General features: G+C 51.4%; 1 protein-coding gene across 2 annotated transcripts in view; it reads left to right on the top strand.

The window, feature by feature from the left end:
* Positions 1 to 10,090: 10,090 nt before the first annotated feature.
* Positions 10,091 to 17,654, top strand: part of HIP1 (huntingtin interacting protein 1) — a 134,044-nt gene continuing 126,480 nt past the window's right edge. For both annotated transcript variants that reach the window (XM_061153443.1, XM_061153442.1), the window contains exon 1: positions 10,091 to 10,267. In XM_061153443.1, the coding sequence (XP_061009426.1) occupies positions 10,148 to 10,267 (120 nt within the window). In that variant the 5' untranslated portion in view covers positions 10,091 to 10,147. The remainder of the gene's footprint in view (positions 10,268 to 17,654) is intronic.

The following is a 17,654-nucleotide window of genomic DNA, read 5'->3' as shown; positions in this document are numbered from 1 at the left end:
AACAACAGAACTTCACGGCTGTGGCTCTCAGGGGACGCAGAAGAGGCAGATTAGCATCTTAGAATCACAGGGAAGCTTTTCTTAAATGAACTTGCTCCTGCCCTTCCTGAATCCTGCCCAAGGGCCACACCCAAATTCCAATACATGTGGTCAGCTGGGATGCAGGCTGGGGGATAAGGAACCCAAGTGAGGCGGACTCCTGACAGGTGAGAAGGACTCCTGGCCGGTGAGAAACCCAGACGTTTAGATGGATGGGGGGCTCAGCAGACACTGGGACCCGGACACAGAGAGGAGAGAAGCTGTGGGCGGAAAGACAGGAGCGGAGGATTGGCCAGAATGGGCTTGGATCCTTAGAAGCCAATCACAGTGTGTCCACCTCCTGCTCTGGTCCTTAATAACCTTGCCTCCTCCATTATTAATCCGGTGTTTCAGCTGAAGTTGTGACTCTGCGGGTCCATTAAGGCTCTCCTGGGGCTGTCTGGCTTCCACCAAATGCATTAGAGCCGAGAGGGCACAGGCATAGAGGCCGCACTCAGCTCCCCCACCCCGCCCATCCGTCGAGCCCCTCCCCTCCCCTCTCCCCAACCATTAACCCCAACAAATGCAAGGTACTTGATCAAGAGCATCTCTGCACTGAGCATGTTCCTGGACCCTCCCACGTGTGAAGCAGTTTTCTCCTTAGGAGACGTTTTGCACGTGATCAATCGGAAGGAACATTGCAGGGGGCGGCTGGGAGTCTGAGAGCACCGGCTTGGACTCCGGCTGCCTGGGCTGGGAGCCCAGGGCCACCACTTATCGCTTTGGGGATCTAAGATAAGTTCCTGAACCTGAACTCGATCATTAACCCCAGTTTCCTTACCGGCAAAGTGGAGATTATAGTGATACCAACCTCCAGGCCGCCCTGAGGTTTAAACGAGATAACTGCATTAAAAGCAGAGAGTGCAGGGCTGGCTCTGTAGTCAGTGATTAACTCTGGGCAGTTGCTGCAGCGGCCTCTTCTGTTGTCTTTATTATTGTTACAGTGAGAAGGTTGGACAAGATGGTCTCAGCGTCCTCTCAGGGGCTAATGTCCTGTTCATTCATTAAGTAAATGTTTATGGAGCATGTATCCTAGGCAAAGCCCTCTTCTAATAGAAGCGAGGAGATAGCCATGAAAGAGAAAAATCTCTGATTTCACATTTGCAGGCGGGGTTGGGGGGAGAGTGCAGACATATGATAAAGGAATAAACATAATAAATAAGTAAACCAGACAGTGCATTAGAAGGTAAGAACTTTGGGGATTCCATGGCAGTCCAGTGGTTAGGGGGCTTCCCAGGTGGCACTAGTGGTAAAGAACTGGACTTACAATGCAGGAGATGTAAGAGACAAGGGTTGGATCCCTGGGTTGGGACAATCCCCTGGAGGAGGGCATGGCAACCCACTCCAGTATTCTTGCCTGGAGAATCCCATGGACAGAGGAACCAGGTGGGCTGGTTCATAGGGCTGCAAAAAGTCAGACAAGACTGAAGTGACTTAGCATGCATGCACGCCAGTGGTCAGGACTCCAAGCTTTCACTGCAGAGGGTTCAAGTTCTATCCCTGGTCTGGGAACTAAAATCCCCCAAGCCCTGTGGTGTGGCCAAAAAAAAAGAAGAAGAAGGTGAGAGCTCTGAAAGAAATAGAAACTAGAAATGGTAGGAGATGCTCAGGAAAAGCCTCAGCGAGAAGGTGACCTCTGAACAAAGACTTGAAGGAGGCGAGGGCATGAGCCCTGCAGGTGTCTGAATGAATGTTCCAGGGAGTGACAACAGCCAGTGCAAAGGGCCTGAGGTAGAAGTGTGCCTGGCTTTGGTAGAGGACACAGTCTAATGAATGAGAAGTGAATGAAATGAAGAATAGCCGGTGAATCAGAGATAATGGGGTCAAAGCATGTAGGGTTTGTGACGTATTGTCAAGACCTTGGCTCTTAATGTGCACTGGTTACGAAATTGAACCACACAGTTTGGGGTGAAGTACCAATGGAAACGAATAGCTTTATTCCTTTGCCAGGCAAAGGGGGCCACAGCTGGCTAATGCCCTCAAAACTGTGTGTCCCAATCCGGAGTGGGGTTGGGGGTGGCGTGAGGCATCTTACAGTCCAGGGGTGGGGTTGTTGATAAGGATTTGTGTGTGTGTGTGTGCTGGACCCACGTCCCTTCAATCCAGAGATCACCTGCCGTCAGGTGGTGATGGGTGAACTATGATAAGGACAGATGATTTGTGTGCAAATGGAAATCATCAGGAATCATGACAGGAGTAATGTTGGTGTGAGTGACAGTGAGCTGGAATCATAAATATTTTAAAATGTAGGTTTTGAGGCTTCCCTGGTGGTCCAGTGGCTAAAACTCCATGCTCCCAGTGCAGGGGGGCTGGGTTCAATTGCTGGTGGAGGAACTTGATCCCACATGCTGCAACTAAGACCTGCAAAATAAATGCATATTTAAACAAAAAATAAATAAAATGCAGGTTTTATTTTTGCTCAGGTATGGTGAGGCTGCCAGATCAGGAGATGACTGCCGTTGAAAAGGTAGTTTGTTATACTCACAGATCCCAAGAGCAGGGTCGTGTCACCCCACACAGAACCACACAGGGGGGCACCAGGGTGGGTCAGGAGCCAGAGGGAGAAAGGAAACTATGAGAGCCTTTGTTATGGTTTTAATAGGCGACGCAGGGTCAGCAGGCTTGGGGTTGGCTCCTTTGGATAACTTCAACGGGTTCTGGGGTGTAGGGCCACCCCTAGTTGTCTGGTACCTGGCTGGGGGGGGGGGGGTGATTATGGAAGGTGGGTTGCTGCCTGGAATGAGAGCTCCATAAAGGAGGAGTTAAGGTGTGAACCCTGGGGTGGGGGGCGGGGGTAGGGTTTGCATATGAAAGATACACTCCAGGGAAGTTGCCATCTCTAAGAGTTAGTTGACCTAGGAAGGGTAGTCCCAAGGGAAGGTTTCAGACCCAATGTCTCCTTCCTTGATGCCTGAAAATCCTTGAAGAGAGGTCAGATCCCACAGCGATCAGGAAGGGCAGGAGAGCAGAGGGAGAGAGGGAAGGAAGGGATGGGAGGAGAAGGGATGAGAAGGAGGAAAGGAAAAGGAGGAGAGAGAAGGAGCCTGATTCTTTTGGTTTATTCACTTTGATGTTTTAAAACTCTAAACATCACAACTTTGATAAAAAATTTTTTTTAATTTAAAGGAAAACAAAAAAAGAAAAAGATAATTCCAGTATTATTTCCTTGGACCTAACAGTTTACGGTGGCAGGAATTAGTTAAATCCTTATTTTACAGATGAGGAAGTTGAGGGTCAAAGAGGTTAAGTGATGAGTACATAGTTAGTAAGTGGGTCTGGCGCTTGGCCCCGGTAGGGCTGATCCCAAAGCCTGCGCTTTCCCCAGCTGCACGGGCTCACTGTCTAAGGAAGAAATGACCAGCCACCTGATGCATGGTTGTTGGGAACGTTCCAGACCCACCATCTCCTTCCTTGTCTGCCAAGGATGCTGGAAACTCCTCTAAGAGAGTACAGAACCTCCTACCCTACAGCCATTGAGAAGGCAAGGAACTCTCCCTCGATGCTCACCGGCCATTTATATAGTGACTCCTCTTTCTTGTGTTAACAATGCGGGTTCCCTAAGTAGAAGTAGCAGACATCTCTTGTACCTGGGTCCTTTTCTCTTCCCCACAGCACCCCTCCCCGAATAGGGACAGCCTCAGAGAGGGTTAAACCCAAGGACCTGCCCATTAAGACAGAAAATTGTCAAAGGGACACCTTTAGCATCCTTCCTCCAACTGTCCTGCTCAGCCTGGCCTGAGCTCAGATCCTCTTGCCGGAGATTTTGAATCCTGACCGAGCCCAAAAGCCCCACATAAATCCTCTCCCAGGCTCACTCCTCTCTAGATACAACCTAAGTGTCTTCCGCCTGTCTTCTCTCTCATGGCCTTGGACCACACTGTGTGCGCTCTCGTGGCAGCCCACATCTCTGCATCCCTGTAGCCCCCTCCTCCTCTTTCCATTTTTCTGCTCCTCCCATTTCTCCACCCTCGCTTTTCCTGACACATGATTTGGATTAGTGCCATAGAGCCATAGTGACAGCTTCTCCTGCTCGCGTTTAATTCCCTTCTCAACCCACTGCGATTTAGCATCTGTGTAGTAAAGCATTGACCTCACTGAAGGAGAGGGCTGGCTTTGCCTGCAGCTCCTGGGTGATGATCTCAAAGCCCTGAGTAGCCTGCCTGATGAGAACATCTCTGTCTACCTGGGGGCCCCAGGTCTGACAGTGTTCTCCTGCCTGGGCTCTGATGACGCTGAGATCCGCTGGCCTCCCCTCCCTTTGACTTCTCAGTCCTCATTTTCCTTGACCATTTCTTGTGGCTATTTCCTAACACTTGCTCAAGTGATAAGCACAGTGAGGCTTAAGCTCAGACCCAGATCCTTGTTGTTGTAAATCCCGACCTTGGTTCCCTACGCTGTCCCCTTGCTCCTTGGTCATCCTGACCAGTGTGTAGGATTTAAAGTCAAGTATATGGGGAGGGAGGGGGAAGGGATGTTCAAGCGGGAGGGGATATGGGTAAATCTACGGCTGATTCATGTTGATGCTTGGCAGAAATCAACACAATACTATAAAACAATTATCCTTCAATTAAAAATTAATAAATTAAAAAAATAAAATTAGATAAATGGTTTAGTTACTAAGTTGTGTCCGACTCTTGCAACCCCATGGACTGTAGCCCGCCAGGCTCCTCTGTCCATGGGATTCTCCAGGCAAAAATACTGGAGTGGGTTGCCATTTCCTTCTCCAGGGGGTCTTCCTGACCCAGGAATTGAACCCCAGGTCTCCTGCATTGCAGGCAGATTCTTAACTGACTGATCTATGAGGGAAGCCCCTTAGATAAAGTAAAAATAAATAAACAAAAAAACAGTATATTCGGGGCTTCCCTGGTGGTCCAAGGGAATTCACATGCCAGTGCAGGGGACATGGGTTTGATCCCTGGTCTGGGAGGTTCCACATGCCATGGAATAGCTAAGCCCGTGCGCCACAATTGCTAAAGTCCATGCGCCCTAGAGCCTGTGCTCTGCAACAAGAGAAGCCACCGCAATGAGAAGCCCATGCACCATAACTAGAGAGTAACCCCCACTCACCGCAACTAGAGAAAAAAACCTGCACAGCAACGAAGGCCCAGCGCAGCCAAAAATAAATAAATTTTTTTAATGTGTATTTGGTATATTCTAGATACATGTCCTAGTGTGTTCACAGGTAAACTCGTAACTTTTCCCTGAGTGTATTCCTCATCTAGATCAATGGCATTATTTTGCTAGTGCAAGAGATCAGCTGGCCCTGCAGACCCTTGACCCCGGTGCATCACTGGGATCAATCCAGTGCTGTCTCCCCACTCCTAGCTTGTAGTCTGCTTGTCCAACTTTGGTTCCAGTTCCCATTTGGACTTAGTTCCTGTCTCCCTGGTTCCTGACTTGACACAGCCCCTGGCTCCAGTTTCAGATTTTGCCTTAGGCTCCTGAGTCAACCAGGAGAGGTGTCCCCTTCCAGCTTACCTGGCCTAGTCAGGTGCGGGGCATCCTAGACCATTCCTGGTAGGTGTCTGCTGCCTTCTTCCTGGTCACCACGCTTCTCTCCAATCTACCCTGACTCCCTACAACTCACATACACACACGCACAAAATTAACATTCTGAGTACTGGCTTGAACATTTCAAGATCTGTCAAAGCCTTTAGACAATAAAGTATAAGTCATTGCTACATAACTAAGGGAAGCTTTCCATCTTGGAGCTTCTACTGTGCACCAGCTAGTAATAAACTGAGAATCTGTGTTAACCAACATAAAAAGCACTTCTTGGGATATGTTTTGTTGTTTCTATATTTATCAAGCAGTATGTTTACATTTTCTATATTAATTTTCTTTTCTAAATTAAAAGATCCATAAGGGTGTTAGGGTTAGGGTTTTCTTAGTGAAAAAAAGCCAGACAAAAAGGAATACATCCTGTATGATTCCATTTATATAAAATTCTAGAAAATGCAACTAATCTATGGTGGCAACAAGCAGATCAGTAATCGCCTAGGCACAGGGGTTTGGGAGGAGAAAAGACTAGACTGGACTTCCCCGGTGGCTCAGTGGTAAAGAATCTGCCTGTCAATGCAGGTATGCAGGTTCGATCTCCGGGTTGGGAAGATCCCCTAGAGAAAGAAATGACAACTCACTCCAGTATTCTTGCCTGAAAAATCCCATGGACAGAGGAACCTGGCAGGCTGCCCTCTATGGGGTCGCAAAGAGTCGGACATGACCTAGCAACTGAGCATGTACTCAGGACTAGATTACAAAGAGACATGAGGAAATCTTTGGGTGTAATGAATATGTTCTTGATGTGGAGATGTTTTCATGAGTGTATATTTGTATGTCAAAACCCATCAAATTGTATACTTTAAATAGATGCAGTTTAATGTAGATTAATTATATCTCATTAAGTTACCAAAATATGCATACTCAGGCTCCAGGATCCTGTAGGAATAGTGTGGTCAGCTTATGTGTCATAAGGTATTTGGAGAAGGAAATGGTAGCCCACTCCAGTATTCTTGCCTGGAGAATCTCACGGACAGAGGACCCTGACAGGCTACAGTGCATGGGGTTGCAAGAGTCGAACATGGCTTAGCGACTAAACCATCATCACCAACCATCACCACCATAAGGTATTAAATCAAATTCAAACTAGATGTGGGGTGGGGAAGATTTCATCAGTTACAGAGAGGCAGGTAATAAGACAGGTATGACCCCCACAATGGGTTTTCCCAGAGATAGATTCCATATCTGGAAACCAGGTATCCCCAGAACATATAAAGCAAGTGGTCCCAACATTGCTTGGAGAGACTGGAGGAACTGAAGGCAGTGAACAGAGTCTTATCATTTACATCCTGGGGGAGGGTTTCCTTCAACCCTTGGCAAAGGGTTTTGCTGCTGCGGCAAGTGGGAAATCTTATTTTTAACTCACTCTTGAGTTTCACAGAGGAAGGTAAGTCAGTTGAGTCTTTCTTCACAGGGTGCCTCCAAACCACAAATTCCCGATTCCTACTTTGGTTTATTCTAATAAGAAGTAGGCTGACCCCTTAATCCCTGTTTAAAGGGCCCCTGTTTACTGAAGCTATAAACTCTGGGCAAAGGCTCACAAATCACTCTAGCTGGGTCCAGAGCAGGAGTTGGGTACAGGGCAGAGGGACAGAAGGAGGTGATACTAGTATGAAGCCTGTCTGTTTTCCTGGTAGGTCCACTCTGCTGAGGGCCCCCTCCACCCCGGTCCCATGCTGGGAACTCTCGATCTAGCCTCCACTCACTGGATCCACTCTGCTCTGAGCCTGGAAGGAGGGCGGTACCTGACCCATCACCCTAGCCCTCTTCTTCCAGCTGGGTTTGGCCAGTGGGAGGCACTAGTAGGAAATGAAAGGATGGGAGAGATGGAGGTTGGGGTCTTCGGTGACTGATTTTCTACATCAGGCCACAGTTCTTGTCAGGTGCCTCATCTCCCATGACTAGAGCAAAGCCTGGAAAACTAGGTGACAGCTAATCTCATGCCAGAGAAAGCCAAGGGGAGCCACTCCCAAGGCCTCGCCTACAAACACAGTCTAAGAGAAGGCAAAACCAGTGTGCTTGATATGCAAGTATAGCCTCAATGCAGTTCCCCTCCATCATGGTGGTGGTTTAGTCCCCAAGTTGTGTCCGACTCTTGCGACCCCATGGACTGTAACCTGGCAGACTCCTCTGGCCACGGGATTTCCCAGGCAAGAATACTGGAGTGGGTTGCCATTCCCTTCTCCAGGGGATCCTCTCAACCCAGAGATTGAACCTGTATCTCCTGCATTGGCAGGTGGATTCTTTACCACTAAGCCCCAGGAAAGACCCTTCCATCATATGCCACCCTTAAATCCTTCTTCTACAGAAATTCTAGGGCTTGCCTGCTGGTCCAGTAACTAAGACTCAGTGCTCCCAATGCAGGGGGCCCTGATTTGATCCCTCATCAGGGAACTAGATCCCACATGCCAAAACTAAAAGATCCCGCATGCTGCAACTGAGACCTGGTACAATCAAATAAATGAATACTTTTTAAAAAGAAAAAGAAAGAAGAAAAATTCTAATTCTGGTCCCAACACTGCCTCCTCCCTCTGCCTCTTTCCCTTTGTCCAAACCTATTCACAGAACCCATCACTTCGTGGCAAATAGATGGGGAAACAATGGAAACAGTGACAAGACTTTATTTTCTTGGGCTCCAAAATCACTGCAGATGGTGACTGCAGCCATGAAATGAAAGACGCTTGCTCCTTGGAGGAAAAGCTATGACCAACCTAGACAGCATATTAAAAAGCAGAGACATTACTTTGCCAACAAAGGTCCGTCTAGTCAAGGCTATGGTTTTTCCAGTAGTCGTGTATGGATGTGAGAGTTGGACCATAAAGAAGTGCCAAAGAATTGATGCTTTTGAACTGTGGTGTTGGAGAAGACTCTTGAGAGTCCCTTGGACTGCAAGGAGATCCAAGCAGTCCATCCTAAAGGAAATCAGTCCTGAATATTCATTCGAAGGACTGATTCTGAAGCTGAAACTTCCAATACTTTGGCCACTTGGTGCGTAGAACTGATTCATTTGAAAAGACCCTGATGCCAGAAAAGATTGAAGGCAGAAGGAGAAGGGGACAACAGAGGATGAGATGGTTGGATGGCATCACCAACTCGATGGACCTGAGTTTGACTAAGCTCTGGGAGTTGGTGATAGACAGGGACGCCTGGCGAGCTGCAGTCCATGGGGTTTCAGAGAGTCCCACCCGACTGAGCAACTGAACTGATTCACAGAACCTCCCACAGAATTGAACTCTCTCCTGGCTCGCGAGTGGAGGCCCTCCTGGTCTCTCACCTCCTGCTGGAGTCTCCCCATTGGTTCCCTTCCTTCCCGTCGCCCCCAGAATCCCATCCACACAATGCCAGCTGGCAAAGCCGGCAGAGGCTTCCCAGCGCCTACAGAGGCCCACCCGCTCTTCTACTTCTCTATTCAATGTGTGAATTTTTATCAAAAGCTCTTAGTCAAAAAAAAAGTAACGCCTTTCTTTACTTTGAGTTGCAAAAAGCATTTATTTTTAAAACACCAAAATTGGCATTTGAACAGAAAACTTTTAACTTTCTTCAGCATCTCGCCTAAGGATCGCACTTCCACCCCCTTCCATCCCCCCCACGCCTGTCGTCAGTACCTTGGCTGACGACGGAGCAGGACGGGAGGGGTGTCCCAGAGCCGGGGATAAATATTAAAATGTCCACATGGGTTTCTACCAACGAATACATCCTGACCAGATCCAGACGGTGAGAGGTTTGGAAAGGTGTCGAGAAGTTTCCACTGACCCAGCCCAGCGCTCCCGGGTCTGCGGACATTACAAAAGGGATGGGCAGGGATTCGGGGCAGGGGCAGGACGAGGGAGAAGGCGGTGGGAGCTGGGTGGGAGCCGCCACCCCCGGCGGTCAGGTCTGCCACCCGCTGAGCCAACCTGCGGAGGCCGGGCCTCAGGGCAGCGCATCCTGGGACGCATCCGGCCGCCGGGCTGGTCCATGGCGCGCTCTCTTGTCTCCGGCCTGAAAAGAGTTAACAGGCCAGTCCCAAGTGGGTCCGGATTCCCTGCGGGAGGCCCAACTCACCGCCAGCTTGACCCCCGCCCACCACCCAAGCCGGGACCTAGCGGCGCCCGGGGTGGAGGCGGGGGGACTGGGAGAGTGCGGCTCGCGGGTAACGCGCGGGTGCAGCCAGCGGCTGGGAGAGCCGCGCTCGGGGCGTCGGGGAAGGGGCGGGCTAGGGCAGGTCAGGCCCGCCCCCGCCAGGGGCGGTGGAGGCCGGTGACCGACAGGCCTCCCGGCCCGTCCCGGCGCGCCTGACGGTCCCGAGAGCCGGGCAGGGCAGGGCCGGGGCGGGGGCTCTGGAGAGGGCGGGGGCGGACGGGGAAGCCTCTGGGCGGGGGCGGGGCCTCGGCAGAGTAGCAGCGCTCTCAGCCAATGGGAGGCGGGCGCCTTCCCGTTAGCGCCGGATCCCAGTGGATAGGGAGGGGCGGGCGGCGCCGTGGGGATCCCGGGGCGGCCGAGGGCCCCTGACTCGGCTCCGCGCGGCGACATGGACCGGATGGCCAGCTCCATGAAGCAGGTCCCCAACCCCCTGCCGAAGGTGCTGAGCCGGCGTGGGGTCGGCGCGGGGATGGAGGCGGCGGAGCGGGAGAGCTTTGAGCGGACTCAGGTGAGGACCGGGGCAGGGCGGGGGGCGAGGGGGGGGACACCCCGGGTCGTGCATGGCTGGGGCATCCCGCAGTGTCCTGGAGGGGACTCGAAGCGGGTAGGGATCTTGCAGGCCCAGGGAAGGACGGAGCAAGACGGGTATCTGGTGCGGTGGTCAGGGCGATCCGGGAAGGTCGGGGACCCCGGGGGCATCCCGGCTGGCCTGGGGGAGAGGGCAGGGCAGCTCCGAGCAGCTGGCACGATCCGCGCGGCGCGACCGACTGGAGCCGGTCCCGACGGGACAGGGCAGGGGTCACGGGGGCGGTGAGCGGGGAAGGAACGCGAAAAGGGGGCCGAATGGCAGGGGTGCCCCTAGGCTGGGGAAGGTCCCTGGGGGGGCCACTGGGAGTCGCAAGTGTGGCGGCGGAGAGTGGGGCGCTGAGTCGGGAATGTGAAGGCTGGGGCGCCCTGTCCTCTCCGCTCGATCACTTCAGGACTGCGTTGACATTCCCCCTATCCCTAGCATCGCCTTCCTTGTGCCTCTAGCTTGGCTCACACCACCCCCCAGCTGTCGGCCTCGGAGGACCGGACTGAAGGGGTCTGAGCCGGGAGGAAGGAATGTAGGAAATGCGGTGTATGGCCGAGTTTGGAAGATGACCGGGGGCTGGAGGAGGGGGCCGGCCCAAGGACAGAAATTGAGGCTCTTGGACCAGTGGTCCGGATGCTGGTCACGTCGAGTCGTCCTGGGGTGCCCAGAACCCTGAATCGGGGTTTTGATTTCATCCCCCCAAATGTGCCTGACAGCTAATAGGCAGCCTGCCCTATTTGTCCAGCCTGAGCAGGGCTAGGGGCCAAAATTCCTCACTGTCATCAACAAAAAGCCACAATCCATTTTTACCTCAGAGTTTTAATGCCTGGTGTATTGATTGGACTGAATAAAGCTGACATGTTTATGGTGTTCCTGGGCTCGTTTGTATGCAAAATCCATTTCGAAGGGCATAGCACTTCTTTTAATCCCACTGCCAAAGTTGTATGGGCAGGTTTGTTCCTCACTCTCGCCCACTCTTGCTCTCAGAGTGGAACCTTTGAAGATCCAGGGGGCTTCCCCTGACAGAAGCTGGTTCTCCTGTTCTGCTCCCAACTCCCCCTCTCCAGACTTAGTACCATGTGAGGGAAGGGCAGTGGGGCTTTAGATAAAGATTGTGAGGTCCTGACTGAGTGTTCTATGTATGGAATCTTGCAAAGAAGGAAGCTTTTCACGAAAACCTGGGGGACTTCCTCCTCTTCTTTTTCCAGGCACCTCTGGCCCTTTGCAGGTGTGTCCGGGTGGTGTAAAGTAGGCAGTGTCCCCTCCCTAGGTCATCACCCTACCCCACATGAGATGGGAGAGAAGGCTCTTCACTTCCCTCTCCCAGGGTCTGGCTGGGTTTAAGCTTTATTCTCTGATTCTGTGGATTAGACCCCAGAAAGGAAGGAAGATACTTGTCTGCTCTGGGCATTATGCCCTCATCTAGCTGCCTGGGCACATAAGGCTTCTTGCTCCAGGAAACACTGTAAATCTTTCTTGTAATAGACAAGGAAAATAAATGGTAATTCATTTCTTCTAGAGTCTCCAGTAAAAACTGGAGCAATAGAGAAATACACGTAAGAGTTTGACCCATTATAGTGATGGAAATTAGGTTTGTGAAAGTTTCTCTAGCTATCCAGGGACGTCCCAACAAGGAGAGTCTAGGTCAGTGTTAGGCAGTATTTTACATTCTGTGGGACACTGATAATTGGCCAGATTTGACCTAGTGGCTTGTGTGTGTGTGTGTGTGTGTGTGTAAGGGAGATACAATGAATCAGGAAAAGAGTTTCTCTGTTGTTGAAGCTATTAGGGGAGTAAGAGAGTGAAGAAAAGAAAAGAGAATAATCCTGAAACCTCACCTTAGTCAACCTGCAAAAATGTGTATTGTTTAATGACTACTTACCCAATGTATGTGTGTGTTAGTCACTCAGTCCTGTCTGAATCTTTGCGACCCCATGGACTGCAGCCTGCCAGGCACCTCTGTCCATAGAGTTCTCCAGGCAAGAATACTGGAATGGGTTGCCATTCCCTTCTCCAGGAGATCTTCCCAACCCAGGGACTGAACCCGGGTCTCTGTCATTGCAGGCAGATTCTTTACTGTCTGAGCCATATGAACATGAGTTAGAAAAAAAATTTAATGAGTTAAGAGAGCATGAGAATCAGTGAAGGTAGACTGATGATTGTCACTAGTTCTGTGTTTGGCACTGTTCTGAGTACTTCATTATATCACCTGCTTTAATCTCAGTAAAGTCCTGTGAGGTGATATTGACAAGGACCTATGAGGTGAGTATCAGCCACATTTTACCTGGAGGAAATTGAGGCACAGAGAAGTTAAGTGACTTGCCCAAGGTCACACAGCATGTTGTGATCCCAACCTTTAACCACAGCTCTGTGTGGCCTCTGAGTACTGGACAGAGCGCTGGGATGGGAGCTGGAAGAGTCTGAAGTTTGATAGCCAGTCACATGGAGGGGCTGTGTGGCCCCAGGCAAGTTGTCCAACCTTTCTTAGCTTCAGGTTCCTTATTGCAAAATAAGGATATTACTTACCTCACAGGTTGATTGTGGGAGACTCAATTAAATAGTATACATGGAGACATTTTGTAAACTGGGGAGCACTGTGGTGATGATGATTGCTATAATCTGAGGGGGAGAGGGGACCAGAAAAAAGGCCAAGTACTGGGGCAGGCTGTGATGAACTGTTCAGTAGAGGGACAGAAGTGTTCCTAGTAAATGCAGTGATTACCAGGAGTGATCGCTTAAAGTCCAGGCTGTCAGGGTGCGAAGCGGGTGGAAGCCCTCCGAGGTCTGAACCCCATCCTTCAGCTTGAGCCGGCACTTGCTGGGTAGAGAGGAGGGATGGGGCATTCCAGGAGAAAAGGTTTGGTCTGGAGGCGGGTGTGGATGAGACTCATCAGCTAAGGTGGACAGAGCAGAATCAGCTCCTCCCACCTCCAAATGCCTCGCGCCTTGCCCCTGCTCCCTGTTCTGTCCCCGTTCCCTTGTGACCCTCAGCACGTGACCCTCGGCACGCTGTGAGCTTCCTGAGGGTGGAACGGTGTCTCGCTCTAACTTCTGTCCTCATGTGCCTGGGGCTGGTGTTGTGGTGAAGTGACGGTAGTCTCGGGTCCACAGTGATGGGTTGGCCCCGGCCGGGATGCCTGGCCTGGATGGGGAACTCAGCTCTGGGCCACAGGGCACATCTGTAGTTACTTGATGTTCTTTCCTAACAGCCCCCAGTTCCCTTGTCTCTGCACTCTCAGCCAGAGGCCCTGTCCCAGGCCCTCCGCGGACTCTGAATTCTCTGCCTTCCTTCAGGTAGAGCTTACGCTGCGGCTGCCTGTGCCCTCAGACCAGACTTGTTTTCTCAAGGTTGTCAGCCTCTTCCAGGAAGCCTTCCCTCCTCAACTCTCCTGGATCATCCTTATATTTCACGTGATCACTGTCCCTGCCAGCTCCCGGCTCCAACCAGACCCCCAGTGTGCCCCCCACCCAGCCCCTCACCTGTACCCTTCAGGCTCTGGGGACATAAAAAGTGGTTCTTGCCCTCAAAAAAGCTACAGTAATAATGATATGTAGCCTGGAGCACTTTACAGTTTAGAAAGTTTTGGCATTGTTGGAACTGCACTGTGATTGGGTGTTATCACCCTCATTTTATGGATGAGAGCTTGGTAACTTGCCCAGGACCACCAGTTGGTGAGTGAAAGGATCAGAATTCAAACCCAAGACTCGGGGTTCCAGGCCCCGGTTCTAGGTCTCAGGCCCTCTCCACCACACTGTCCTTAGGTCAGCCAAGAGGGCGATTCTGGAATGAATCAGGAGGGTTGCCACTCACAGACAAAATGTCCTGTCTGTATTTACTTAGCTGGAAAATGGTTTTCTCCATGGTTTGCTTGTTTTTTCAACATCCTCTTAGTGAGTACATACTGTGAAGGGGACGCGGAGATGAGTAAGATAAAGAGATTGGCCCCAGAGGAGCTCATGAGTCAGCGGGGAGGTGGGCCGGCCGCAGCGGGCCTCCTCCAAAGGGAGCAGAGGACCCACGGCGCGGGCAACACTGGAGTCGGTAGCAGGGCAGGACCTGCTGCATCAGAGCCTGTGTTTCAACCAGACACGGAAGTTTGAGCTGCTGTATTCTGTGGCAGCTGAGGGCTGGGATCAGGGGAGAGCACAAGGCTCTGGGAACACAGAGGAAGGGACAAACCCTTAGTCACAATCTCCTGGATGGAGCCCATGACAGAGTAAAGGATGCTTTACTTTATATGATTATATAAGTCATATAATGAGGAGAGCCAGGAGACAGAAACAAATATTTGTGAAGGACTTGCTGGGTCCTCGGGACTTGCTAGGTGATTTATAGCCATTATTTTATTTGCTAACTCAGGCTCAGAGAGGCCAAGTGACTTTTCCAAGGTCACACAGCAAGCAAATAGACCAGCCAGGGCTTCAGAATCAGATGGCATGGCCTCTTCTCCATGTTTACATCATCTGCTGTCTTGAACATGATCTTCAGCAGATGCTCAGCCTTCAGTTCACCAGCTGAAAAATTTTAGGGTTGGGCTGGAGGGATCAGTGGTTCTCAGACCTGGCTACACCGAAATGGCTTCTAACATAAAAGATTCTGTATACCTCCTGTCCCCCGCTTGCTCCCTTAGTCAGTACTGAAAACTAGAAAGGATGCTGAGAGCTTTCTCTGGCTCCGTGGTTTCATCCTCTTCTAGTTTCCTCCCAATGATACTAATGAGAAAAGCCAGCATTGATCACAGTTACTCTGTGCAAGTGTAAAGGCCTTGCACAGACCTCTCTTTTTAATCATTACAACAAGCCTATGGATTGTGAAGTGTTAGTCACTCAGTCACGTCCGAATCTTTTGCGACCCCATGGACTATAACCTGCCAGGCTCCTCTGTCCATGAAATTCTCCAGGCAAGAATACTGGAGTGATTGCCATTCCCTTCTCCAGGGGATCTTCCCAACCCGGGAACTGAACCTGGGTCTTCTGCATTGCAGACAGATTCTTTGCCATCTGAGCCACCAGAACCCCACCCTGTTTTATAGATGGGGCAGTTGAGGCTTCGAGGGGTTAATAACTAGCTCAAGGCTCTGAAGTGAGTAAATGACAGAGCTGGGACTCAAAGCCAGGAAGATCGGCCCGAGAGCCTGGCTTTTCCGACTGCCAGCCCCACAGCACTGCCTGGGCCCCTCTGGCTCTCATTTGTCTTCCTCCCCTTGGGGAAAGTTGGGACCCCAAGGCTCTGTCCTCACCCCACTGCTCTTTTACCTCCTGTCCACTTCCTCTGCCCTCACTTCCATCCGATGGTTTCTGTTCTCACCCCCATGACACCGACTTCTTGGCCTGCGTGACCACTTCCCATTAGACTTCTGCCCCCTGATAAACCACTCATGCCCCAGACCCCACTTGGGCCTCCCCAGCCTGTGAACACTTGAGCCCCTCCCATGACTCCCACCATCTCCCAGGATCCGCCCGGAGCCTTCCCTGCCTTTTGCCTGTACTGCCACACTGTATTCTATGATGTTTCTCCTATCCTTCCCTCCTTGGCTTCTCGCTGTCCCCGCCCTATTTCCTCTTCCCTGCACCTTTGTAATCCCATCCTTCCTGCCCCCTCAAAGAGCCTGATGACCGGTGGATTGTCCTTAATGCCCAGCACTGCCCGTATAACTTGCTTTTTCCAAGAACCTGTGCTGGCTGCCCAGAGACCCTGCCGGATGTGGTACCTTCAGGGTCCCTAGTCCCTGTTCTCTGCAGGCCTTAACTTACAGAGCATCCTCCACCAGGCAGCTCCTGTGATCTGGTTCAGGGGCCATTCCCTACTGTGTGTCTCTCCTGTTCATCCATGCTCACCTCTTGGCTTCCCTTCCACGCTGGAAGTTCTTTTTTTTTTTTTCCCCAGTATTTATTTATTTATTTGGCTGCACCCGGTCTTAGTTGTGGCATGCGGGATCTTAGTTCCCCAACCAGAGGTCGAACCCGGGCACCCTGCACTGGGAGCGTGAAATCTTAGCTACTGGGCCAGCAGGGAAGTCCTAAGACTGGAAGCTCTTGAGGGCAGGATCTGAGTCTTAGCTGGCCCTTGCATGAGGCAGGCACCCAGGCTTGTTTGCCAAATAAGTGAATGTACAGCAGTCAGAGGACCAACAGCAGCCTGGGGCTGTAGGCAGGCCTCCGCTTGCAGAACACTTTGCTTTGCACATTTTGGAGGTTCCCTCTCCGTCTCCTTCAGTTTCCCTAATGATTATATTTCACTAGATGCCGGCCCTGTGTGCCAGGCCTGGGCACCCAGGGTACCGTGGAAGTACATCGCTCAGCTCCTGAGAGCTTGGTTGGAGAATTCACTTAGGAAAGAGCCTGATGAGGCTGTAAACAGAATTAAGGCTCAAGGGTGATGATTTGAATTTCCATCAAGTTCAGAACACTTGATAAACATTCCCAAACCGTGGTCTTGGACTTCCTAGGACTTCATTCTGCTTCAGGTCAGATCTTTCTGAGCTAGACGAGGTTACCAGGAAGGGAGAGAAACTGGCCTGGTGTCCTGGGCCCCTGGACATGGCCGAGGGCAGTGGCCTCTGTGCAGGTGCTAGAGTTTGGGGCAGAGCATGAGAGATGTTAGGATGAGTGTGGGAACAGGAAGTCTGGGGATGTTAGGATGAGTGCAGGAACAGGAAGTCTGGCTCTGCCCCTGCATCTCTCATTGCAAAATGAGGAGGCTGGAAAAGATTTCTGAGGGTCCTTCCAAGTCTCAAATATTTCAGCTTTAAAAAATATATATATTTCAGCTTTTAGAAGTCCTGTAAGCAGCCTTTCACATTAAAATCAGGACACATGTTTCTTCTGAGCTCTCAACTGCTGCCTTAAAAGGGGTTCCCAAATGCCCCCTGTTTGTGGGATGGGGCTCGGGTACCAGTGATGTGAGGCTCACGAAAGGATGGTGCTGCTCCTTAGGAAGGGATGGGATGTGTCTGTGTGACCCAGGAGAGAAGATCCCCGGCCCCACTTGGGCACTGAAAGAGTTGCTCGCTAGCAGGGCACTGATGAGGCTCATTTTATGCTCCCCTTCCGCGGGCCCACTAATTCCACTACCTCGGGACCAAGTGTGCGGGGGGCCTGGGTGGGGCGCAGGGCTGGCATGGCGGCACCACGGGCCAGCGGCCAGGGCTTCTCCTGCATCCAGAAGGGTTGACGGCCTGGAGAGGTGCCCACCTAGGAAAGGGAACTTGTCAGCCCCACCTCTTGGCAGGATGGTGACTGCTTCCTGTTTTCCTGTCTGGGCAGGCAGGGAGGAGCCCTGTTCCCAGCTGTGGGCAGTGAAGTCTGACGCTGCGGGGAG

Source organism: Dama dama, chromosome 10 (genome assembly GCF_033118175.1).
Source record: "Dama dama isolate Ldn47 chromosome 10, ASM3311817v1, whole genome shotgun sequence".
NCBI classification, from domain to species: domain Eukaryota; kingdom Metazoa; phylum Chordata; class Mammalia; order Artiodactyla; family Cervidae; genus Dama; species Dama dama.
The sequence above is the reverse complement of the archived record's forward strand: the minus strand, read 5'-3'. Positions and strand labels throughout refer to the sequence as shown.